Source organism: Dufourea novaeangliae, unplaced genomic scaffold, assembly GCF_001272555.1.
Source record: "Dufourea novaeangliae isolate 0120121106 unplaced genomic scaffold, ASM127255v1 scaffold246, whole genome shotgun sequence".
Taxonomy (NCBI): Eukaryota; Metazoa; Arthropoda; class Insecta; order Hymenoptera; family Halictidae; genus Dufourea; species Dufourea novaeangliae.
This window is the reverse complement of record NW_015374139.1, coordinates 1,003,955-1,028,937: the sequence shown is the minus strand read 5'-3', so window position 1 is coordinate 1,028,937 and position 24,983 is coordinate 1,003,955. Positions and strand designations below refer to the sequence as shown.

Sequence of the window (24,983 nt, the reverse complement as noted above, 5' to 3'; positions counted from 1 at the left end):
TATGTATGTGTACTATGGGTACCCTTACTTAAACTGCAGAATCTAACAAATTATCGTTCTTCTAAATTTTTCGAAATATTTTGAGCCCCATAGGCATTTCACTTTTTAGTTAAATGCTCCAGGTGTTCCATATTAGACACCATTTTTTTTAATCGCCGATTCTGACTTTGTTTTCGTCACCTTCTTTTACTATATTTCAAAAGATTCAAACTTATATGTATTTAACTATTTACATATGAGTATCTATTAATTCTGTCGTGTTTTGGCTTGATTTTCATCCTAATTTAGAATGTAGAATCCAGCCTGTGGAAGTGTATCCCAGATTTTTGTCAACACCCTGTAGAAATCGGGCGAAAACGAGGGGATATAGACCTCGTAATACGGAGCAGATTACAAACGCGTTTCCAGACATTCCAGGGGGGCAACTACACATGGGAATGTGGTTGTAAACGTTGCAGATCGCGTTCTGTCCGCAAGTTCCTGTACAAGGATCAACGCATCTCTTTCGAGAGCAGGCTCGATTAATCGGGCAATCGTCATTGATCACGCACTCGGGTTGACAACGAGCGAAGGGATCTCCGATATAATTCGGTGGACAACTGCAGACACCGTTCTCGCATTTCGCGTTTATACCGCAGGGCGAAGGATTGCAGGGGTCTTGTGGGACATCCATCGCTGTAAAGGGATCGAAACATCAATTACGTATGATCTAATTAAGAAATTTTTGAAATCAAGGATCTTACGTGGCGGTGGTAACGGCTGACAACTAGTGAATGGGTCTCCGGTAAAACCTTCAGGGCAAACACAGGTGGGCACGTGTTGGATCACATTGCAAGTTGCACCGATACCGCACGATCCAGGACATGGGTCGGCGCATTTCTCTCTCATGCAAGCTCTATTGCTCGGACAATCGGGATTTATCGTGCATTCTGGTCTACAGTTCGGCGGGCTGCCTACGTAATTCATCGAACAGGAACAGGACGGAGTGCCTCCGATATCGCGACATTCCGAATACGGGCCACATCGAGACGGTACACAAGGGTTCTCAAACACGGTCGGAGATTGTTCTGAAAATAATCACGATTTGTGCTTTTTGCTAATGACGATCGATCGTGGCTCGATCATTCGAGTATTCTCTGTGATTTGTATGCTGATCCAGGGGACCAGGGAATTCCTTACTTGGCGTCGGGAAGCATCCGATGAACGGGTCGCCGGTGAAGTCCAACATGCAACTACATATCGGACTGTGATTCACCACTCTGCAATCTGTGTTCACGCCGCAACGGCCGTTGCACGGATCCTCGCACTTCTGACCGATGCAAGCACGATTCAGAGGGCATTCCGAGCTGACCACACATTCCGGTCGGCATCCAGGCGGACTGCCCACGTAACCGCGATAACAGGCGCACACAGCCTGATCGTTTGTCACGTGGCACTGGCTATTCGGTCCGCATGGCGAGGGGTTACATGGGTTTTCTGGTTCGGGGGCTGGAATGGCGGTGAACATAGTAACTCGATGAGAATAGGTTCAGATCCCTTATCAGACCTTAACTCTTGATACTTTGGTACGGATGCGCATCAGGTTGCACTCGATTGTTTGTTGGGATTAGTCGAGTTAATGGCGGTTATACATACACAGGGTAAACCCTACGTAAGTGTTGCGCCCCAAAAAGGATCTTCCTTGAAGTTTACGAAAAATTGTATTAGACAAAAGATGAACTGTATTCGAAGTGAGAACACAATTTTTTCGTAAAGTTCAAGGAAAGTCCTGAAAGGAGAAGAGTCAGTACACCACTTATAAGATAGACGTATTACGATGGAAGCGAACGTCACGATGGTTAAGCGGTCTCTAATGTTATCCTCCTCATCAGGCGTGGCAAATGATGGGCGATGATGATGGGCGATGTATCATTGGAAATTTCGTGACTTACTGGTCTGTAGCTGAAGGTTGCAATAAGCGAACGGGTCACCGGTGTATCCGGGCCAGCAAACGCAACTGGGCAGGTGATTGATTACCGTGCAATCAGTGTTCTGGCCGCAGGTGCCGGGACACGGGTTCTGGCATTTGGACCTTATGCAGGCGAAATTCGAGGGGCAGTCGGAATTCACCGTGCACTCGGGTCGACATCCTTCGTACGGGTTTCCTATGTAATCCAGGACGCAGGAACATGATCCTGCTCCGTTAAGCTCTTTGCATATAGCGTTTGGACCGCAAGGTGACGGTACACAGGGGGAGGACACCGTGGTTTCGATCTCGGCTACAATAAAATGGGTCACAGGGTATAAACAGGGTTAGCTTTTATCCACACCAGTAACCAAAATACTTTCTTCCCCCAGGCTGTGTTAATATCAATCGCTACTACTATTGGTATACCGTGTATTCGAGGGATCAAATTGGAGGCTTAATCGTCGAATTGTCTTTTGAACACAATTGCAGAGGATCTTACGTCGTTTCAACGTGCACTGCACGAAGGGATCGCCTGTATAGCCGTTAAGACAGCCGCACATCGGTGTATGACTGACCACACGGCATTCAGCGTTGGAACCACACGAGCCCGGACAAGGATCCCGACATTTTCGATCGATGCAGGCCAAATGGCTCGAGCATTCGGTATTGCTCACGCATTCCGGTCGACAGTTCGGCGGATAACCGATAAAGTTGGGCAGACAGGCGCAGGATGGTTTGTCGTTGATCGTTTGGAACACCGAGTTTGGACCGCACTGGCAGGACGCACATGTGTCCTCTGTTGGAACATTCACGGCTACGAAAGGAAACGGGAATGAGAAACACAATAATATTCGGTTAACCACCTGAATTGGAAAGCATGTCGACATATCTTACGTAAAAGTACAGTTCAATGAAATATTTACAATTATTTAATAAAGTTGCCTGACGTTTTTTCCGCTATCTCTCAAGTACTGAAATATTTTAGCGGTTCACATTCGGTAACCTTCCCCTATGCCCTATCTCGTCTCAGAATCGTGTCGTGTACTAGTAATTTCTCTGACCTGTAGTTCATTTCATTACTTTATCGAAGATTTTCCTCGGTTAATTATGATACCAAAAGATTGAACATACGCTTATGGCCCACGTGGTCATCGACTGAATTCCAACCCAAATGGTTAAACGTTGTCCGAAGAACGCGAGCTAGATCAACTATACGTATATCACGATTCTTACGCATGAATTCGCATCTAGTGAACGGATCGCCGGTGAAACCGGAAGGACAACTGCACACCGGGTTGTGATTCACAACCTGGCACAGCGCCTTCCATCCGCAGGTGCCGTTGCAAGGATCGATACACTTCTGATTGTTGCACGCCTGATTCCTCGGGCAATCGGAACTGACCACGCATTCCGGTCTACAGACGGGTGGACTACCGAGATATCCTGGGACGCAGGAGCACACCGCTTGACCGTTTCTCGCTCGACACTGCGTGTTTGGACCGCAGGGGGACGGACTGCAGGGATTCACCTGAGGCGACTCTACCGAAACAACAACAACGGACACACACACACACATTCGTTCAAATTCTACAAGCTTAGAGGAAAAACCATGGATTCCAAGTATCGATTAGAAAAATACCTTTAACGACATCGCAAGATATGAACGCATTGCCGGACATTCCTGTCAGACAACTGCACATCGGCACATGATTCAGGACATTACAAACGGCATTACGGCCGCAGGTACCCGGACACGGATCCACGCACTTGTTCCTCACGCAGGCACGATTCTGAGGACAGTCGGTGTTCAGTACACACTCGGGACGACAACTGGTGTAAGGGTCACCCTGGTATCCCGACAAACAGGTGCAAACACCGCCAGCGTTACACTGGGCGTTCGGTCCGCACGGTGACGGGTTGCAAGGATCGGTTTCGGGCGGTGGCGCTGAAACGGAATTATCGTAGGATTCTTTCTCACCGATAGCACAGAAGAAACGGTCCAGTTTTAGAGAGGTCTTACTTTGTTGCGGTGGCGATGGATAACAATTGCTGAACGGATCACCGGTGTACCCCTCGATGCAAGTGCACATCGGCACGTGATCAAAAACGGTACACCGGGTGCCTATACCGCAGGATCCCGAGCAGGGATCCAAGCATCGTTGCTTCATGCACGCTCTGTCGCTTGGACAATCGGAATTGACGGTGCATTCTGGTCGACAGTTCGGAGGACTTCCGATATTGTTGGGCAGACACTGACAGGATGGTCCGTTGTTGACCACGCGACATTCCGAATAGGGGCCACACGGAGAGGGGAAACAGGGCTGTGAAATTTCGACTTCGGTGGAGAGATGAGGCGCTGGAAGGACAATTGGATAATTAACAAAAATAGCTGTCACTTTGACTTGAAGTTGATCCGAAAGTCTCTTACGTGGAACCGGGAAGCATCTGGTGAATGGATCTCCGGTGTACTGGCCTCTGCACGCGCAGATCGGACTGTGATTCCGGACCGTGCAAGTGGCAAACGTGCCGCACGAGTTTGGACAGGGATCCACGCATTTCTGGTTCACGCATGCTCGATTCGTGGGGCATTCGGTGTTCAACACGCATTCCGGACGGCACATAGGCGGTGCGCCTCTGTACTCCGGGAGACAGGAACAAACTCCCTGGCCGTTGACCACGCGGCACTGGCTGTTCGGTCCGCATAGCGAGGGAGTACACGGGTCCTTGTACTGTGTTTGAACTTCTACACAAGGTTCAGAACGTTCTCAATGGGTTATCGTTGGACGGAAGATTTTCTTCGTGGCATTATTATCAAATAAGAGAATTCAGTGGAAAAAAAAAGTTGTACGGATGTTGGAAACTAATTCGGTGGATACCTGTATCACGGATCAAAGTACAATATTGAAAAGGATTTCCACTGTAGCCCAAGGTACACGTGCATCCAGGTCGATGATCGATGACCTGGCAATCGGCGTTCGCGCCGCAAGTTCCTGGACAGGGGTTCTGACACTTCGAACGAATACAGCTCAAGGTAGGGAGGCAATCCGTGTCGATCACACACTCCGGTCGACATCCCTCGTAAGGATTTCCAATGTGATCGGGAAGGCAGGAACACGAACCGACGCCATTTTGTTCCTTGCATATGGCGTTGAAACCGCATGGGGACGGTTTGCAAGGGGAAAGATAGACCGGCACGACTAAAGAAGTTTCAAGTGTGACGATTAGATACTTGGAAGATTAGATAAACTCCAGAAATTGACGCATGTAGCGAAATTGGAAACGGAGATGCTAATAGATTATACTGGATGATTCACAAAAAAAGAAAAAAGAACACCTAAATGTCTCCGTTAGTATTGAAGGTAGAAGAAAATGTTAAAGAGGTAATTATGTTGATATAAAAAAAATTCTGATTGTTGAAGTCGAACCTCTGTTTAGTTTCTGTTTACTCTATTTTGATTGGTTCCAGGGGGGGACCCATCGCCCCGATGGTGGGAATAACATCGTTGTTCGTGTCGCACTCGTCGAGGTATCATTGTATTTAGGTGTTTTGTTTCTCGTGAATCAACCGGTATACGTTAAAATAGAATGGTTTCTGGATATCTTACGTGGTTTCGGGTCGCACTGTGTGAACGGATCACCAGTGAAGTCCTCGGGGCAGACGCACATCGGCGTATGGCTGACCACACGACAATCCGCGTTACCGCCACAGGAACCGGGACATGGATCACTGCATTTCTGACTTATACAGGCCAGATGACCAGGACATTCGCTGTTGCTGACGCATTCTGGCCTGCAATTCGTCGGTGCGCCTGTGAATCCCGGCAAGCAAGAACACGAGGGTGAATCGTTCACCACTCGACATTGCGAATTCGGACCGCACGGGGAGGGTTCACATGGGTTCACGGTTGGAATATCATTGGCTAGAAATATAGAGAATCGATTATCATCTGCAAACAGCGTTGTGGTAACAGGTAATGGTACACGAAGGTTGTTTGATCCTTACGTCGCGATATGCACTGAACAAACGGGTCACCGGTCAATCCCTCCGAGCAACTGCACACGGGATTGTGATTGACCACGTGGCAGACAGCTCGGAAACCACAGGTACCAGGACACGGGTTAATACATCGTTGATTGCTACACGCCTCGGTCAAAGGACAATCCGAGCTGACGGTGCACTCTGGCCTGCAAGAAGGCGGTGCACCGAGGAATCCTGTCACGCAGGTGCAAACTGGTTGATCGTTCGCCACGCGACAGACACTGTTTGGACCACACGGCGAGGGCGAGCAGGGATTCCTCTGAACGGGATCTATACGGTGGTAAAAGAGGAAGAATAATTGAAAGACCGTGGACTCGATATACATTCCGCCCAAAAAATGAAAGGATCGTGAAAGTTTTCTTCGCGAAACTGAAAGATTTCTGAAGGCGTGAAAGAAAAGAAACGAGGCTATACCTCGAGCCACGGAACACTGAACGAAAGCATTTCCCTCCATTCCGTTTGGACAGCTACACATGGGAATGTGATTGAACACGATACACTGGGCGTTCCTGCCACAGATGCCTGTACAGGGATCGATGCACTTGTTCCTCACGCAGGCACGATTCTGCGGGCAATCGGTGTTCAACACACATTCGGGACGGCAGCCGACATACGGATCGCCCTGATATTCCGGCAGGCAGGTACAAGCGCCGACGATACATCGTGCGTTCGGGCCACACGGTGACAATGCGCAGGGATCGATGGTGACCGGCACAGCTGAGGAAAGAAATCGAACTCTCTAGCTATTCTCTGTATCAACACCAGGACTTGAAACGATTCCGGAAAGAACTGTTTCAAACTGTCCTGGTGAGTGTTTCGGACACTGCGTGAAACTGATATGAGAGCTGATACAGGAACCGCAACTAAAACTGCTATAGTCCTGAAATTTAGGTTCTTCGTAAGAGTTATTCAGAATAAAGTTTCCTCGTAATTCTTCGAAGAACCCAAATCGATATTCGTGAATTTCTACTTTTCTGTTCCGAGGGGTTTCTTACGTAGTTCGGTGGGAGCCAGGCGACAGTCGCTGAACGGATCACCCGTGTATCCATCGGGACAGGTGCACACGGGCACGTGATTGTGAACGGTGCAACGTGACGTGGCGCCGCACGATCCACGACAAGGATCACGGCACTTCTCGCCTGTGCACGCGAGATTCATGGGACAGTCCGAGTTCACGCGACACTCCGGTCGACAATTCGGCGGGGATCCAATATACCGGGGCGGACAGGAACAGGACACTGTGCCGCCGATATTCCTGCATTCCCCGTATACACCACAAGGGGATGGTAAGCAGGGATCTATCGAGGCTAGGGAGTAGTCGTTCGACGGTGGTTCTGTAAATTGCAATCATAATCGTCGGATGAAGAGATAGTGTTTCTAAATTGCATAGAGAATTCTATACTGAGTGGAGCACTCTGGCCTGGAACCACTTCGATACTACGTAACTAATGATTTTCAATGAAAAGTGTTTCAGATGAAAGTATATAACTTTTATCTGAAACATTGTTTACGAAAATGATTATTTACGCAATATCAAAGCGATTTCAATTACGCGCTCCACCTTGCATATTCGATGATACGAGGGACAGATGATCGTGGGGACGAAATGGTCCAGAAGAGAAGATTCTTACGTGGCGCAGGGAAGCATTTGGTGAACGGGTCGCCGGTGTATCCAAGCTCGCAGATGCAAATTGGACTGTGGTTGATCACCTTGCATCGGGTGTTGATACCGCACGAATTCGTGCACGGGGTGGCGCATCTTTGATTGACGCACGCTAGCTCCAGGGTACAGTCGTTGTTCACCACACACTCGGGATGACAATTCGGTGGATTCCCGATGAAATTCGTGAGACAGGTACAGACAGCGTGATCGTCCACGTTTCGACATTTACTGCTCGGTCCGCAGGGAGACGGGCTACATGGTTCTACGGGGGTGGCTGTACAGCGGGTAAAAGTTCGTACATTAGAAGACCCCTGCATGATACATTTAGGTCTGAACGAGAGCTATTGTGAATGATAAGTGTTGATGTTCTTTCTAACTAGGTGCTTTTTTGTGCTAGAGAATTCACCGGTAGTGCGAGATGGATCTATGATACAGGCGTGAGCCTCGTAACACGATGCTCTCGATTAACTCCGTGGATTACACTGGGTAACAATAAAAATGTTTTCTCCCAAAAAAGATGGGACAAACTTCTTTGCAGTTTTGTTATCGGAAGCTCTGTTTCCGTGAAATTAGCAGCTGAACGAACTCATGCAACTGCTACTATCTCGGAAATGAAGATTCAGATTACAAAACAGTAAATGACTTTTCGATTCGTATTTACATGAGGAATACGCATGTTGCGGATGTGTCTCGTCTATTTATATGTCACCCTGTATATATATATTCTAATGATCCAGCTGTGAAATCATATTCAAAGGATTCGTACGAAATTGGAAGCTTACGATCGGACATGACCGGGGAACAGTACGTGAACGGGTTGCCGGTGTATCCGGGACTACAAGAACAGACTGGAACGTGATTGATCGTTTCGCATCGGGTTTGCAGTCCACAGGTCCCCAAACATGGGTCCCTGCACTTCAGGCTCGTGCAGGCCATCGTCTTGGAGCAATCGGAATTTTGGGTGCATTCGGGCCTGCATCCATCGTACGGGTCACCTATGTAATCCGGTGGACAGGAACAGGAGACGACACCGTTGTTCTCGCGGCAGATCGCGTTCGTGCCGCACGGGGAAGGCTCGCATGGTTTCCTAATGTCTAGGGGATCATCTGGATGGAAAGAGAAACACCAATTTTTCCTTGTAAATTCTGTGATGATCGCGTGGGTTCATGCAACAACGGCGGTCGCTCGATGATAAGCTTGTGTGCGGTGGATTTCGATTGTTTTCCCGTTCCGTTCGTGGCGAACGAATGTGATAAAAATTAAGCGGAAGCTGGGGGTCTTGGCGATTTTGATCCTTCAGCGGGCACAATCCTCGATCGTGTTCAATTATAGGCCTGCCTCGTGTTTCAGTCTCGAATAGGGTGTTAGGGTATTTCGGGTACCAGGTGCTTGTTTTAAGGGAGGCTACTACATTGCATCGCAGCATCGTTATTTGCGTAATCTCATTCGGGTAGTTTAAGTTTCGGTTGTTAGGGTCGGGGAATACTTTTTTTTTTTAATGCATAAGCGTGTCTGGGGGGGGGGGGGGATAGACATGTTTTTATAAGCGTGTTTACCATCCATGTACTTTTAGGATTAATTTCTTTGTGTCAGTTTTAGGTCGGTGTGTTTCTTCCAGGGACGCAGGGCAATAAGTGTCCCCAGAATCTTCGAAACACCGACGTGGGACATATACATAGGTACATTCCAGGGCCACCGCTAAACGTAATGATGGGAAGCGATATTATATGCCTTTGGGAATGATAAATGCGTGCAGCATTCGCTCTATAATGGAGTGTACGGGTATCGTATGTCTTTCAGGGATGAGTGCAATTACGAGCCTATTACTCCATAGGCCCCGCCACCATTTTTGTCTCTTAATTATGTCATTGATGGGGTTACATTCCGGGCGAGGGGGTGAGGGTAGTACGCAATGGGGGGGTAAGATGAAGGCGTGCTCTTCACGATGAACTCGGTTAATCGCATAGGTATTGGGAGGATGATTCGTTGTTATCGAGTTTTCATGAGTGCGTATTACGTTTCTCTAGGCCCCACCACCATGCGGTGACACGCTTTGTCACCGGGTTAGGGCCTCGGTTTCGTGTTATTTTCATTATTCGTCCAGGCGGATAGGACGTGTTTTTCGTTTGTGTTAGAGGAAAACACGAGATGATAGGCGATATGAAACGAGTGAACAAGCACTTACCTGCGGTTCGCCAGCATGCGAGTGGCGAGGGTTTTTTTTGTTTGCATTAATAAAAAGAATGAAAAGATATATAAACGACAGGAAAAAAAAACTGTTGTGGCAGTGGACTCACCCTTGGTGACCGGCTCGCACACGCTGAACGGATTTCCGGTGTAACCCTCCGCGCACGCGCACACCGCGTGGTGATTCACCACCGAGCACTGCGAATTCGAACCGCACAAACCGACACACGGATCGCGACACTTTTGTTGCATACACGCCAAATGCGGCGGACACTCCGGATTGATCGTGCACTCGGGTCGACAATTCGGCGGCGCACCGATGTAATTCTGTACACAGGAACAGACTGGACTGTCGCCTCTCACTTGACACTCCGCGTTCGGTCCGCACGGCGACGGTTGGCAGGGGTTCATGTGTTTCGGTGGTTCTCCTACGAGCCAAAGAAAGTGGAATTAACATCTGTGCGTGTGTTTGTGGAATAGAAATGTAGTAGGTGAACCCAATAGAAGTGTAGTAGGTGCCGGTAATATATGTATTGTATATCGGGGGAGTACTCACTGGGCATCGGGTAGCATCTGGTGAACGGATCGCCTGTGTGTCCCTCGTAGCAGATACAAATCGGATTATGATTGACTACACGACAATTCGAGTTCTGGCCACAGGTGCCTGGACACGGGTCCTGACACTTGTTACTCAGACAGGCTTGCGTCAATGGACAATCCGCGCTGACCACGCACTCTGGCCTGCAGGCAGGAGGACTGCCTATCAGCCCTGGTTGACAGGAACAGACCGCGTGATCGTTTATTACTTTACAGATGCTGTTCGCTCCGCACGGAGACGGGTTGCACGGTTGTTTTCTTGGTTCTGAAATGTTAGGTGCTATTACGAGGAACTGAAAATACATGATAGGCGAGTAATGTTCAAAGAAATAAACGTACCGTCAGCTACGTGTGTTCGACAAAGAGTGAACGGATCCCCGGTAGTGCCGGGTGGACAACTGCACATTGGAATATGATTGACCACGTCGCAACGTGCGCTTGTGCCGCATGTGCCGAAACAAGGATCCACGCAGTAATGATTCGCGCACGACTTGTCTCGAGAACAGTCCGAATTCATGGTACACTCTGGACGACAATACGAATACGGATCGCCAAAGTAATTCGGAAGACACTGACAATTACCCTCGTCGCATTCTGCGTTTGGTCCGCAAGGTGACGGATTGCACAGATCCTCTGGTACTTTCGGTTGTTCTGTAAAGCATAAACGGTAAACGTGTGAACACAGGAAAAATTTGAAATAGAAAACAACACGGGGTGAGTATAAATTTTACTTTACTTAGGACCTAACGAAACCTTCGATAAGGGAGAGAAATCTCTGACTGAACTTTGAATTCGATAGATTGATCTTTAAAGAAGCGGAATCTCCATAACGTCCACACAGTTTCATCGCAATCAACGTACCTATTACTTGTGTACAGAGTGTGAAAGGATCGCCGGTGTAACCTGTTTGGCACAGACAGACAGGAATGTGATTCTGTACCCGGCAATCTGCGTTCTGGCCGCACGATCCAACGCAAGGATCGCGACATTTCTCGGAGATGCAGGCTTGATCCGATGGACAGTCTGTGTTCACAACGCACTCTGGCCGACAGTTCGGTGGAAGACCAATGTAATTCTTCAGACAGGAGCAAGCGGCTTGATCGCCGATCGCTCTGCATTCCGCGTACAGTCCGCAAGGACTTGGCGTGCATGGATCGCCGACCGGTGGAACTGGAGTGACTGAAAGAGAATCGGAAATCAAACATCGTTACCTTTCCACGGTGAATTTCAAGTATCATGGCTGATGATTCTCTTGGTGTTCGGTATCATATGAAGTGACAAAAAGACACTAACCTGTCTGTGGGAAGCATCTGGAGAACGGATCTCCGGTCATTCCCTGAGGACAGCTGCACAACGGATTATGATTGATTACACGACAATTGGCCCCCACTCCGCAGGTTCCTGGACAAGGATCGCTGCACTTGTGCTTGTAGCAAGCTCTGTTCGGCGGACATTCCGAGTTCACGACACACTCGGGTCTGCAGTTAGGTGGTGTACCAACGAACGTTTCCTGACACGTGCACACAGCTTGTTCGTGCACGGCTCGACACAGACTGTTCGGTCCACACGGCGATGGGCTGCACGGATCTGTTACGGTTGGTTCTGTGTCCGTGGGAATCGGTATGTTGCAGATCGCGAAAGGATCTCCCACGAAGCCAGGCTGACAAGTACAAGTCGGTATATGATTGATGACCGAACATTGAGCCTTGACACCGCATATCCCTGGACAGGGATCCTCGCATTTGTTGCGAACGCAGGCTTTGTTGGTCGGACAGTCGGAACTGAGGATACACTCGGGCTGACAGCCCTCGTAAGGGTTGCCGTGATAGTCATCGATGCATATGCAGGCACCGATATTGTCGCGTTGCTGGCAGACGGCGTTCGGGCCACACGGTGAGGGTTCACACGGATTGATAGCTTCCTCTGTGATTGCGAAGAAAACATTGTGCATGGAATATTTATTAGAACATTTCAGATAGGCTTATTAATCGAAGGTGAATATGATGATAAAGAAACGTACCTTCCAATTGGACGCACTGAACAAACGGATTTCCCGTGTAACCGGGTGTACACAAACAGACGACAGCGTGATTAACGACGATGCACTTGGCGTTTTCAGGACAGGATCCTGAGCATGGATCCGTGCACTTTGAATTGATACAGGCTTTGTTGTTTGAACAGTCGGGATTTATCAAACACTCTGGACGACAGAACGGTGGAGTCCCTATGTACGTAGATAGACAAGAGCAGGATGGATGATCGTTGATGTTCTGACACCGGGCGTTTGGTCCGCAGGGCGATGGACTGCAAGGATCACCCGTATCTTTGGCATCTGGTTCGGCTGAAATGATTCGATCGTTGCATGTTTTAGTGTCCTCTTTGGTGTATCGCGTTGAAATAGCCAATAAAGTAACAAGATAAGTTCCTTACTTTGAATGTCGTAACAACTCTTGAAAGGATCTCCGGTCTGTCCAGGAAGGCAGCTGCAGATCGGCGAATGGTTTATCACTTCGCATCTCGCGTTCAAACCACAGGAGCCCAAGCAAGGATCCGTGCATTTCTTGTTCACGCAGGCTCGAGTTGGCGGGCACTCTGAGCTAACCACGCACTCTGGTCTACAAGACGGCGGAGAACCGAGGTAACCTTGCAGACAGGAGCACACCGCGTGATTCTCTATGTTACGACACTGACTGTTCGGTCCGCAGGGTGACGGTGAACACGGATTTCTCGATGGCATCGGAACTGTAACATATTTCATGGTTCGAGAAATATCACATTACACGAACGCAGCGATGGCCTTTAAAAAAGGTGACTGTATTTACCAGGAGCCTGAGCACGACAACTGACGAAAGGATCTCCAACGTGACCAGGCGGGCAAGAACAACTGGGTATATGATTCACGACGTCGCAAAGAGCTTTTTGGCCACAGGCACCAGGACAAGGATCCTTGCACTTGTTTCTGAGACATGTTTTGTCGCGAGGACACTCCAAATTGAGAACGCATTCCGGTCGACAAGCTTCGTAAGGATTGCCCAAGTATTCCGGAAGACACTCGCAATTGCCGTCTGTGCATACGGCATTCGGTCCACAAGGCGATGGATTGCAGGGATCACTGATTGGTCGCAACGTGGCTAGAAAAGAAATTTCAAATACAATAAAAGTGAAGGTGAAAAATCACAATGCAGACTTTGAAGATTTTACAAAATTCAAGAGACTGAAGCTCAGAAGAATCGAAAAGCAATCTTACTCGGAGGAACGACTATGCACTGCGTGAAAGGATCACCGGTGAAACCTTCCATGCACGTGCAAACAGGTATGTGATTCAGGACGTGACACTGGGCGTTCACTCCGCAAGAACTGACGCAAGGATCTTGGCACTTTTGGTTGACACAGGCAAGATGACTCTTGCACTCCGAGCTCAGAATACATTCTGGTCGGCACTCTGGAGGAACTCCGATGTAATTCGATAAACATGAACACGCTGGATTCCCGGATATGATCTGGCACAAGGAATTCGGACCGCAGGGCGATGGCGTGCAAGATGGCGGCCGTTCCGTGGTCGATGGAACGTCGAAAGCTAATGAACGGAATTACAATTGAATATCATCTATTGTTATATCGTTATGCATGTGGATATATATGTTTGAAAGTTTCAATGTAATCTTACCGATTAGCGAACACTGAGTGAACGGATCACCGGTGAATCCACCGGGACACGTGCAAATCGGATTATGGTTTTTGGTGGTACACTGTGCTCTCAATCCACAAGTGTTAGGGCAAGGGTCCGTGCATTTCTTGTTCAAACATGCCAGATGCGGTGGACACTCGGCGTTCACGACACATTCCGGTCGACAGTTCGGTGGAATTCCTCTGTATTCCGGGAGACATGTGCACACGGCTTGACCGTTTACCCCTCGACACTTGCTATTGGGCCCGCATGGCGACGGTGAGCACGGATCTAACGGAGGTCCTTCTAAATTCACATTTGTAAATACAAGTGTCAGTAACGAAATATTCAGTATGAGACAATTAAAATTTTTATTAATTAGTAATATTTAATCGATTTTAGATGTCTATAGTATCGAAAAGCTTCATTTTGTTCAAACTCACTCGTCATTTCTTTGACTTCACAGGCGAAGTACGGATCGCCTGTATATCCGGGCGGGCAGGTGCACACGGGAACGTGTTGTTGGACATTGCAAATGGACAAAGTACCGCAAGTACTTGGACAAGGATCTGTACACTTGAACCCGATACACGCCAATTGTGGAGCGCAATCGTTGTTCGACTCGCATTCACGGTGACAGCCTTTCTCGGTGTCGTAGGGATCGCCAATAAGATCCGGCGGGCATGCACAGGCCCCTGCTCCGTTTCTCTCGCGGCACTGAGCGTTAGGACCGCAGGGATTCGGTGAACATGGATTGGCCACGCTTGTGTCCGTTGCTGGAAAACGGAAAAATGATAAAAAAAACGCTAGAATATTCAGGACCCACTTTTTCAACGACATATCAAAACTTAGACTTACTTGGAGTAGGCGCCAGGACACATCGAACACTGGCGTCACCTTCGTACCCTTCCGGACAGGTGCAGATCGGAAGGTGATTCTGAACTGTGCATCTGGCCAGTTCACCGCAGGCACCAGGACATGGATTCTTGCACCTTTGTTTTATGCAAGCCGCCGAGTGGAAACAGTCGGAGTCGTCTGTGCACTCGGGTCTGCAATTCGGTGGTCGTCCAATGTAGTTCAGCAGACAGGAACAGGCTGGTTGCGAACCGATCACTTTGCATTGCGAGTTCGGTCCACAGGGATTCGGAGAGCATGGATTGTCGGCGCCTTTCGACGGTACTTGAGGCAGGTTCACTTTCGTGCACTGAACCAACGGATTGCCAGTATAACCGGCGGCACAAGTGCAGATCGGATTGTGGTTTACGGTCAAGCATTTGGTGTTCACTCCACACGATCCTGGACACGGATCGGCGCACTTGTTCTCGATACATGCTTTATTCTGAGAACACTCCGAACTGACGATACATTCGGGGCGACAGGTGGGCGGTATCCCAACGAATCCTGGTTGACAGAGACACACCGCGTGTCCGTTGTGAACGCGACAGTTGCTATTGGGTCCGCAAGGCGAGGGATCGCAAGGATTTTCCGGCATCGGTTCAGGTGTCATTTCGGATCTGACGCAGACGTTCAACGGATCCCCGGTGAAACCCGGCAAACAGGAGCACGACGGAGCATGATTCACCACTCTACAGGTGGCTCCTTCGCCGCATGTGCCGGGGCAAGGATTTACACACTTATTGTTCAAGCAAGCCCTGTCGCGATCGCAATCGGTGTTCGTCACGCATTCAGGTCTGCAGCCTGTGTACGGATCACCGATATATTCCGATAAACACGTACAGGATCCCACGCCGTTTCTCTCGTTGCAGATAGCGTTCGCCCCGCAAGGAGATGGATAACAGGGGGTGCGAGGTTGCTCGGTTGTGATGGGTTCTGTAGGAAAGAAAACACAAGCGTTTTTTTCGTGATTCGAATAGACATTATTTTGATGTGCTTAAGAGAAACGAGAGCAGTACCTTCTATAATAGGTGTACATTCGGTGAACGGATTTCCAGTGTACCCAGCATTGCAAATGCAAACAGGATTGTGCTTCACGACGTTACAGAACGTGTTCACGCCGCATGAACCTGGACAAGGATCGACGCATTGTTCGTTCTGACAGGCGAGATTGCCGGGACAACCGTCGTTAATAACGCACTCCGGACGACAATTAGGAGCTCTGCCTACATAGTTGGCGAGGCACGAACACGCAGGGAAACCGTCTATCACACGACATTGAGAGTTAGGCCCGCATGGTGATGGTAAGCAGGGAGTACCGCTTGGTTCCGGTCCTGGTACTTTGCCTTCCGCTTTATAAACAAAAGATCCCGACCTTTTCGTTAGAATGAATTACCAGATATAGACGTACGGTGGCGTGCACGATATGAAAATAAAAATCATACGTTCTTTAACGCATCCGAAGAATGGATCACCGGTGTATCCGAACGAACAACTGCAAACTGGATTGTGGTTGATCACCTGGCAGTCAGCGTTCTGTCCACAGGTGCCCACACATGGGTCACCGCATTTCTCGTTGATACACGCTGTATTCTGCGTACAATCTGTGCTAACCACGCACTCCGGACGACACTGCGGCGGGCTGCCGATGTAATTCGGCTGACAAGAACAGACCGCGTGGTTGTCGACCACGCGACAATTACTGTACGGACCACAAGGAGTTGGTTGGCATGGATCACCGACTGGTATCGGTGTTACTGGAACAAGACAAAAGATAGACACAATTATGTCGAAAGAACAGAGGGGAGAATATAAGAAAATTCGTCAGTATTGCAATTCTTACCAGGCGACAAGTGACAGGATTTCAGTGGATCGCCGGTGTAATCGGACAGACAGCTACAGGAAGGCTGATGATTGATCACCTGGCACTGAGCGTTCAATCCACAGGCACCCAGGCACGGGTCCTTGCACTTGTTGTTTATGCAGGCTTTCGACTGTACGCAGTCAGAGTTCTGTACGCATTCCGGCCTGCAGCCCGCGTACGGATCACCCGTGTAGTCGGACAAACAGGCACAGGAACCGACACCGTTTCTCTCTTTGCAGACCGCATTCGCACCGCAGGGCGATGGATCGCAGGGCAGCGATTCCGGGAATGAAGCTACCAGAAAGTACAATAAATAATAAGCTTGCCAACAACAAAACCCAAAAAGATCGATACCGTTCTACGAAAATCATCAGTTCTCAGATTGACCAAGTCGTAGAAGTACCTTTGCTACATCCAGAGAAGGGATCCCCTTCGTAACCAGCGTAACACTGGCACATAGGTCGGTGATTCTGAACAGTGCAATTCGTGTTGAATCCACAGGATCCAGCGCAAGGATCCACGCATTTCTTCTGGACGCAAGCAAGATAATTCGGGCAATCCTGATGGATCAAGCACTCCGGTCGGCAGTTCGGCGGCGCTCCGAACATACCGCTGATACATGTGCAGACAGGATGATCCTCTTGGACACGACAATCCGCGTTCGGTCCGCACGGTGACGGTGTACAAGGATTCTTGGGTCGTGGTACCGGTAGTGTCACTGACGCAGGGACAAACCGATAATAAACTTTTCAGCACACAAACAACAAATGGCAAGCCATAGAAAGTATTAAAGAGTTTTTATTACCTTCTTTGACGCATTGCGTGAACGGATCTCCGGTGTACTCCGATGGACAGCTACAAATCGGATTGTGACCGACCACTTGACAAAGAGCGTGCTGACCGCACAAACCAGGACAAGGATCGACGCATTTCTGCGAGATGCAAGCCATGTGCACAGGACAGTCGGAGCTGACTAGGCACTCTGGCCGACAAGATGGCGGCGTGCCGTGGTATCCCGGGCTGCACGAGCAGACCGCGCGATCGTTCATCACGCGACAGATGCTGTGCGGACCGCACGGCGACGGCATGCAAGGGTTCTGGGACGAAGGTGCTGGAGAATTCAATGGAAGAAAATTAATTCTCCTCCTCTGAACACGCATCCATCGGTCGATAACGCGTGATCGTTAAAAGAACTTACGAGACTTTTCGATCTTACAGGAGCCGAACGGATCTCCCGTGTATCCAGGCAGACAAGAACAAACCGGAACGTGATCGTCCACCTCACACCTAGCGTTCGAACCGCACACACCCGGACAGGGATCTCTGCAGTGCTGATTGAAGCAGGCCAGATGAGTTTCGCAGTCGTCGTTCACGAAACACTCGGCCTCGCAGCCGTTCATGTACGCGTTCCCAATGTACGGCGGGACGCATTCGCATCTCGCGACACCATTGTCGTTGATACAGATCCCGTTCTTGCCGCAAGGTGTGAGTAAACATGGATCGGGGAGGTGCGGTGGCGGAGCTAAAAGAAAACATTTATTAGGGTATTATACGCTTGATCGATGAAACAAAAAAATCCAATAACACTCTAGGGTCTTTTACCCGCGCAACTCTGATAAGGATTCCCAACGGTATGCTCGGGACAGTAACAAGGCGGATTTCTGTTCGTGTCGCATATCGCGCTAAGCCCGCAAGGATTCGGTGCACACTGGTTCGTCTTCGGCAGGCAACCCCTGATTGTATTGGTGCTCTCGATATATCCGGGCAAACAGGTGCATTTTGATTGGCCGTTAGCAAGAATGGTGCACTGGGTATTGGGCCCGCAAGGTGACGGGTCGCAAGGGCTGCTCGGTAGCCTACACGCGGATCGAGGAGGATTTCCCTCGTATCCCGGCAGACAGAAGCATCTCAACTGGCCAGCCACCACACGGCAACCGGAATTCGGCCCACATGGACTACCTCTGCACATATCACCGTCTGGAACTGAAAGAAAGTTGGTCATTAAACATTTATATTTGCCAATAGTTTCGGTCTTTCTTGCGAGTTAAACTTTTAAGACACTTACTGCACTGTTCGAACGGATTGCCGGTCAAACCTTTCGGACAGAAGCAGATCGGATTCCCGTTATCGTTCTCGCACATTGCGTCCAAACCGCAAGGATTCGGAACGCAAGGATCCGAGGTTAATGCCGTGCAACCGATCAAAGGATTGCCCTCGTATCTCGGCAAACATTTGCACTGTGCCTGATGATTCGCCGGCAAACAGTTTGCATTTGCTCCGCAATCGGTCTCCAGACAAGGGTCGATACATTGTCTGTTCAGGCGATCGCAGTACTTGCTCGGCGGACAGTCCTCGTTGTAGTGACAGATATTCTTGCCCTCGTCGTCTGGAAATATTCGACGAGAATCATTCAGGAGCCTTTACGAATCGAACGGAATATACGCACTTCGAGACAAAAAGGATATAAGACAGCCCTTAAATTTTTAGTGTTTCGCAAATGTGGTGCAGTACCACAGAAATTCTATAGGGCACAGATCCCCACAGGAGTCTCCTCCTTATCATTTTTTCGCGAAGTGTATACGTTCGATTTAATGGGAATAATTACCCAGAGCACAGTAGAGGAATCCATTCCCACGGTAGCCGTCGTCGCACCTACACTCCGCACGATGGTTCGTGTTCACGCAAACCGCGTTTCTCACACACGGATTCCGGATGGGACACGGTTCCTGGCATGTGCCCGCGATGCAAGCCGTGGTCAACGGGCAATCTTTGTCGTTAGTGCAACCCGCTAGAGAAAGATCGAGAATAGCCCGTATAGCCCATAGAAAGTGTGTGCACGAGGAAAGAAAGGATTGTAGTCGCGGTTAAATGCGTGGGCTTTGCGTGTGAAGACGCGGCTCGAGGCGGATCAGCTTGTATGAAACATTGTTTCGTGCGCGATCATCGAAAAATAACAACTAAACGATTCAACAACTCAGATGACTCGTGAACTTGAGAATCTGAAGGAGAAGCAGACCTACGTCGAACATTTGGAAGTTAGAAGGAAAATATCGACGCGGTCTAAAATTCGAAAGTAAAAAATCGTGAAAGACAGAACCATTCGGGTGCGTCGAAGTAAAATCGGTAATTACGTTCGTAGGATATATATGTATGTACAAGTACGTATGTACATATTTACAGAATATTATCGATCGTTCGCTGTAAAGAATGGAAACATAAACCGCGCAAATTCCATAGCGCTCGTTGTTCTTGTACAAACCTTTCACGCATGTGTTCGTCCCTGGATCGCACTGCATACCGGGCGGACAGTATGGACAACTGGTGTCGTTCAATATCTCTGTGGAAATTCGGAGAATATTCAATTAATATCATGGGTTGTTTGTGCACGATGAGAGTGTATAATCTTGAATGATATTCTACCTTTCGCGCAGACTGGTCGGTGATCCTGAACGTGGCAAACCTCCACGAAGTCGCACGGGTTCTCCACGGTGCACGGATTCAGGCACTTTTGATTTATGCAGGCCAACTGGGAGAGACAGTCGTCGTGGGTTCGACATTTCGCATCTAACGAAAGGACAGACGTATTTTAGAGAATCTCGAAGTAACGAAGCTTCGATTCGTAACGCTAAAAAACGAAAACTAATCCACAAAATTGAACGTCGTTCATTGAACTCGTCTAATGATTCCTCTAAACGACTAAACATATAATGTTCTAACAAAAAATCATACAAAAAAAAACTACACAATAATAAACACAGAAAACACATTCGACTTATTCCTAAAACATACAATATATGGTTCTCGTGTTACATGTGTAAAAAAGCCCAGAAGTAGTGGTTAGTACGTTCCACTCTTAAAGGGAAGTATTCAACTCACAGTGTTGTATAATTTTCATAAATTGAACTTTTTATAATTAAAACGACCATTGATAAATTGAAAAAGAAACTCGAACGAATCGTTATTCGTGGAATTGAAAAACTTTCCTTTGAGAGTAGAACTTGACAGAAAAAAAAAATAATTACAATTAATCGTTATTGTACAGACAGAAGCGGCAAGAGTTCGTGCGGAGGCACATTAATATATGATACATCATGCAAAGAGCGCTAATGCAGCAGGTCCGTATTGTCCTGCACTGGATCGTAGCACTGCACTGTGATTACTACGTCGAATGAATATATTTGATGTGTGTGTGTGTGTGTGTATGTGTGTAACATTTCGTCCGGCACAAGTACCCCGATACGTTTTTTACGATCGAGACCAAGCCTGAAACGGTCTCTGGATCTCAAGCGACACAACACTCCAGAGTTTTGGTCGCCTCCAATTTTGCATCTGGATAATACGAGAACGAAGACACAGATTGGAGAAACGAGTTTTCGTGGCGACACGTTTCTCTGGTGAATACGAGAAAACATTTACAACAACAACAACAAAAATACTCCCGACAAGAATGATCTTTACCTGGGAGTATGCTACAATTAGTTGTACTCTGGCCGATTGTTAGGTCGAAGCACACGGGCCGATCGCTCGGTACGTCGCATTTCGACTTATCCGAGCATTCTGTGTCAATCTTACACCAATTCAGGCATGAACCGTTCACACAGATTTCGCATAATGAACCGGGTTCCGTAAATGATTGCACGGTTGTTTCAAGTGATTCTGTGAAATATTGTGTGGTCGTTGAATATTCTTCTATGGAATGCTGTTCGATGGTTGGAGTGCATTCTGTGGAATGCTGTTCAGTGATCGGTGTGTATTCTGTGAAATACTGTTCTGTTGGTGGAAAATGTTCTGTGAAGTATTCCTGACCTGTTGATGGTCGATCTGTATTGTATAATTCAGTTGTGGAGGATTGTTGAGTTGTGGAGAACTGTTCAGTTGTGGATGGTTCTTTAGTGAAGTGCTGTTCAGCTGTAGAGGACTGTTCAGTCAACGACTGTACTGTGGTGTATTGTTCGGTTGTTGAATGTTGTTCTGTGAAGTAGTGCTCAGATGTTAACAATTGTTCTGTGGTCGACAAATGTTCGGTGGAATACTGTTCGGTCGTTGAAGAATATTCTGTAAAATATTGTTCACTCGAAGACCCTGGTGTGATATATCGATCGGTTGTTAAGTATAGATCTGTAGTTAATGGTTGTTCTGTAGTGTACTGCTTGGTTGTTGAAGATTGCTCTGTGATGTACCGATCAGTTATCGATGATTGCTCCGTGGTGTACTGTTGAGTCGTTGATAATCGTTCGATTGTAGACGATTGGTTTGTAGAATATTGTTCAGTTGTCCCAGGTTGTTCTGTGAAGTGTTCTCGTGTTGTTGAAGATTGTTCAGTCGTATAACCGACAGTGGTTTCTCGATTCAAAGGATATTGAGCCGTCACGGTGACAACTGTTTCGTGCTGTGTGGGGTACTGTGCAGTCAGTGTAACATCTTCAAGTGTGATTAAACTAGAACCTTGTGTAGTAATTCGCGTCACAGTCGAGTTATCTTCGAACAGAGAACTTTCTGTGGGATTATTTTCGGCGGCGTTACTCTCGCGAGACTCTGTGATTTCTGTCGATCTTTCTGTAGTGTATTCTCCCACGGAAACCGGTGTTACTGTAAAAACGTGTTCCACCGAGGATGTTCCCGGTGAGTGTCTATTATACGTGAGAGCTGTCACGATTTGAACTTTATTGGTCGATTCGTCGGATTTCGTTAACTGCGTCGTAGATTCTACTGTACTTTGCGTGATGGTCGCATATTCTGTAGTTTCTGACAGAAACTTTGTACTGGAATCGATCAACGACGAAGTTGTCGCCTCCAGTTTTGTTGTATCAGAAACTGCTTCCCAAGTTGTCGTTTCTATCGGTGTCACTAGCAGAGTAGTTTCTGTATTTTCGTCCGAAGTATCTTTAACCGTAGACAGTTCGAAAGAATGTGTACCAAAATCCGTTGTAACTGCTGTCGTCGGCTGAGTTGAGCTATTCTCCACAAACGTGATCGTATTTTTTTCTACACCCGCGGACACTGTGCTTTCCACAGTGTACGGAACCGTTGACACCTCCTCGGTGGTAACGCAAGAAGTTGTAACTGACTGTGTGGTCGTTGATAGTGTAGCTGTTCCATTGGTCCCTAGTGTCGAATATTCAACAGTGGAGAAGGTGTTAGTATCATCGTGATCGTCGGAGCCGCAAATTGGCCTGTGTGCTTTAACCCGACACCGAGCTACCGATTGACAGACGATCACGCAGGGATCGACGCAGATGCCTTCGATACAGGCTTCTCTGTCGTCGCAGTAGTCGTCGGACTCGCAGAGATTGTCGGACGTGTGGTTGAGAACTGCTGCGGATACAATACAATAAATAAGACACAACAAGTGGATCGTGTACGAGAATCGAAGAGATTTTATGTTACAAAAGAGGCTGAAAAAAAAAACGTTCAAGCGGTCTCACTCCAAATTAGACTATTACTACGCAATTATCCAATAATACTGTGTTTTTACTCCATAATGTAGGATCTACGAATTAAGGTTATCAGTCGGGGCATGCTTTGCATAACAACAGACAAGCAAATCGCTCGGAAGTATCATTAATTAGGATCTTTACAGAGACAGATGTAACGGAGAAAAATAATCCTTGAACAGTGAAGGACCTCGGCAGAGTAGAGAAGGGAGAGAGTGCATATAGGTTTTCGGAGGTAGGGGCGAGTGGAAGAGTTGTATATCTGTAATTTTGGAACCTGAAAACGTTTTTTCACTTCAGACCACAAAACGCGATATGCGTTGTGACGACAATTTTCTGCGTTAACACTGTGATCCTGACGACGACCTGGAGATTTCAACGCGCGATGAGAATAATAGCGAAACTTGCTCCAGAGACTTCAACGGACGGTAAAGACGCCGCATCTCGCCAGGTTCAAAGCGTTAACACGGCCGTTAACCCACTGACGACTGTCGGGATTTAAACATTTTAAAAACACTTATTAGTATTCCTAAGGAACCTATGTATACAACTGAGAGAAAAACAGTAGTTGCCAGAGTGTCGTCTGTGGATTAAAAAAACGTTTCCCACGATCGAAGGGAAGGGGGGGGGGGGGGGGGAGGGAGGATGAGGTAATGTGTTCCGCTGTCTGAATGGTCAGAAACCTGAAAAGAGTAGCAATTGGTATGTCCGGTGTGAGGCGTAGATATGCGAGATGAGTAAGAATCGTAGAATAGAGAGATATATTCCGGTAACATTTTGCTGTTGGGCTAAATCGAATCGAGAGAGAGAGATATGTAGTGAGAAACAGCTAAAAAGTAAGTAGTATAGATAAAGAGAGAAAGAGAGAGTAACAGAGATATAGATACAGCGAGAGATAGGTGGTGAGAAATGGTGTTTACCTTCCATGCATCCGTATTTAGTATCTGGCACAAAGCCGGGGGGACAGAACTTGCAGATAGGCTTGTGCTCCTCCACGTAACAGGGGGCATCAGCCGGACAGGTGGAGTTTCTGCATGGGTCCACGCAGCGATAGTTGCGGCACGCCAGATCGGGAGAGCAGCCACTGTCTCGCAGGCAAATGGACAGGGAAGGATTGCAGTTTTGTGTGCATATGCAGACGGGACGGTGGTCCAGGACATCGCAGGTCTTATCGGCCGGGCACGGACGTTTCTTACGTACGTTACAGGGATTCTGGCATTTCCCGTTCACGCACGCGGCGTTCGACGGACAATCGAAATCACGTGTACACGTCAACGTGTCCGGGGCGCATGTCAGTTCGCCGATCTCATTCACCACGAACCCGTACTTACAGACGCATGTCGGCCGGTGATTCCGTACCTGGCATCTCTTGTTCACCTCGCAGGCGTACTGAGGGCTCAGGCACGGGTCCCGGCACTCTCCTGTACGCGAATGACAGGCGAGACTCTCCGGACAGTCGTGATCGGACGAACAACCGATTGTCGGCGTGGGTCTGGGATTGAGCGTGTCGCATTTAGGATCTGGATGACAGGCGGTGCGGGGCATACCGATGTAACACTGCGGGCAGGAGCAACGCGGCTTGTGCAACACCACGCGGCACAGAGCGTTGATCCCGCAGGCGCCGCGCAGACCGCACGGGTCCACGCATTGCAGATTAATGCAGGCTTTTTCATTGGGGCACTCTAGGTCG

The 24,983-nt window shown here is 48.3% G+C and overlaps 1 protein-coding gene across 1 annotated transcript in view; it reads right to left on the bottom strand.

Moving 5' to 3' along the window:
- Positions 1 to 24,983, bottom strand: part of LOC107191305 — an 87,066-nt gene that overhangs the window by 42,797 nt on the left and 19,286 nt on the right. Inside the window, 38 exon segments of the mRNA XM_015580303.1 lie at positions 373 to 675; positions 744 to 1,067; positions 1,180 to 1,488; positions 1,932 to 2,258; positions 2,448 to 2,744; positions 3,164 to 3,487; positions 3,588 to 3,893; positions 3,969 to 4,691; positions 4,825 to 5,151; positions 5,554 to 5,868; positions 5,952 to 6,257; positions 6,402 to 6,704; positions 6,983 to 7,321; positions 7,619 to 7,924; positions 8,433 to 8,756; positions 9,948 to 10,265; positions 10,394 to 10,699; positions 10,774 to 11,085; positions 11,296 to 11,613; positions 11,728 to 12,357; positions 12,455 to 12,775; positions 12,865 to 13,176; positions 13,682 to 14,011; positions 14,102 to 14,407; positions 14,545 to 14,877; positions 14,960 to 15,931; positions 16,015 to 16,347; positions 16,441 to 16,752; positions 16,839 to 17,153; positions 17,263 to 17,577; positions 17,665 to 17,970; positions 18,058 to 18,381; positions 18,462 to 18,842; positions 18,925 to 19,245; positions 19,465 to 19,647; positions 20,119 to 20,196; positions 20,280 to 20,423; positions 24,214 to 24,975. Of these exon segments, the coding sequence (XP_015435789.1) occupies positions 373 to 675; positions 744 to 1,067; positions 1,180 to 1,488; positions 1,932 to 2,258; positions 2,448 to 2,744; positions 3,164 to 3,487; positions 3,588 to 3,893; positions 3,969 to 4,691; positions 4,825 to 5,151; positions 5,554 to 5,868; positions 5,952 to 6,257; positions 6,402 to 6,704; positions 6,983 to 7,321; positions 7,619 to 7,924; positions 8,433 to 8,756; positions 9,948 to 10,265; positions 10,394 to 10,699; positions 10,774 to 11,085; positions 11,296 to 11,613; positions 11,728 to 12,357; positions 12,455 to 12,775; positions 12,865 to 13,176; positions 13,682 to 14,011; positions 14,102 to 14,407; positions 14,545 to 14,877; positions 14,960 to 15,931; positions 16,015 to 16,347; positions 16,441 to 16,752; positions 16,839 to 17,153; positions 17,263 to 17,577; positions 17,665 to 17,970; positions 18,058 to 18,381; positions 18,462 to 18,842; positions 18,925 to 19,245; positions 19,465 to 19,647; positions 20,119 to 20,196; positions 20,280 to 20,423; positions 24,214 to 24,975 (13,365 nt within the window).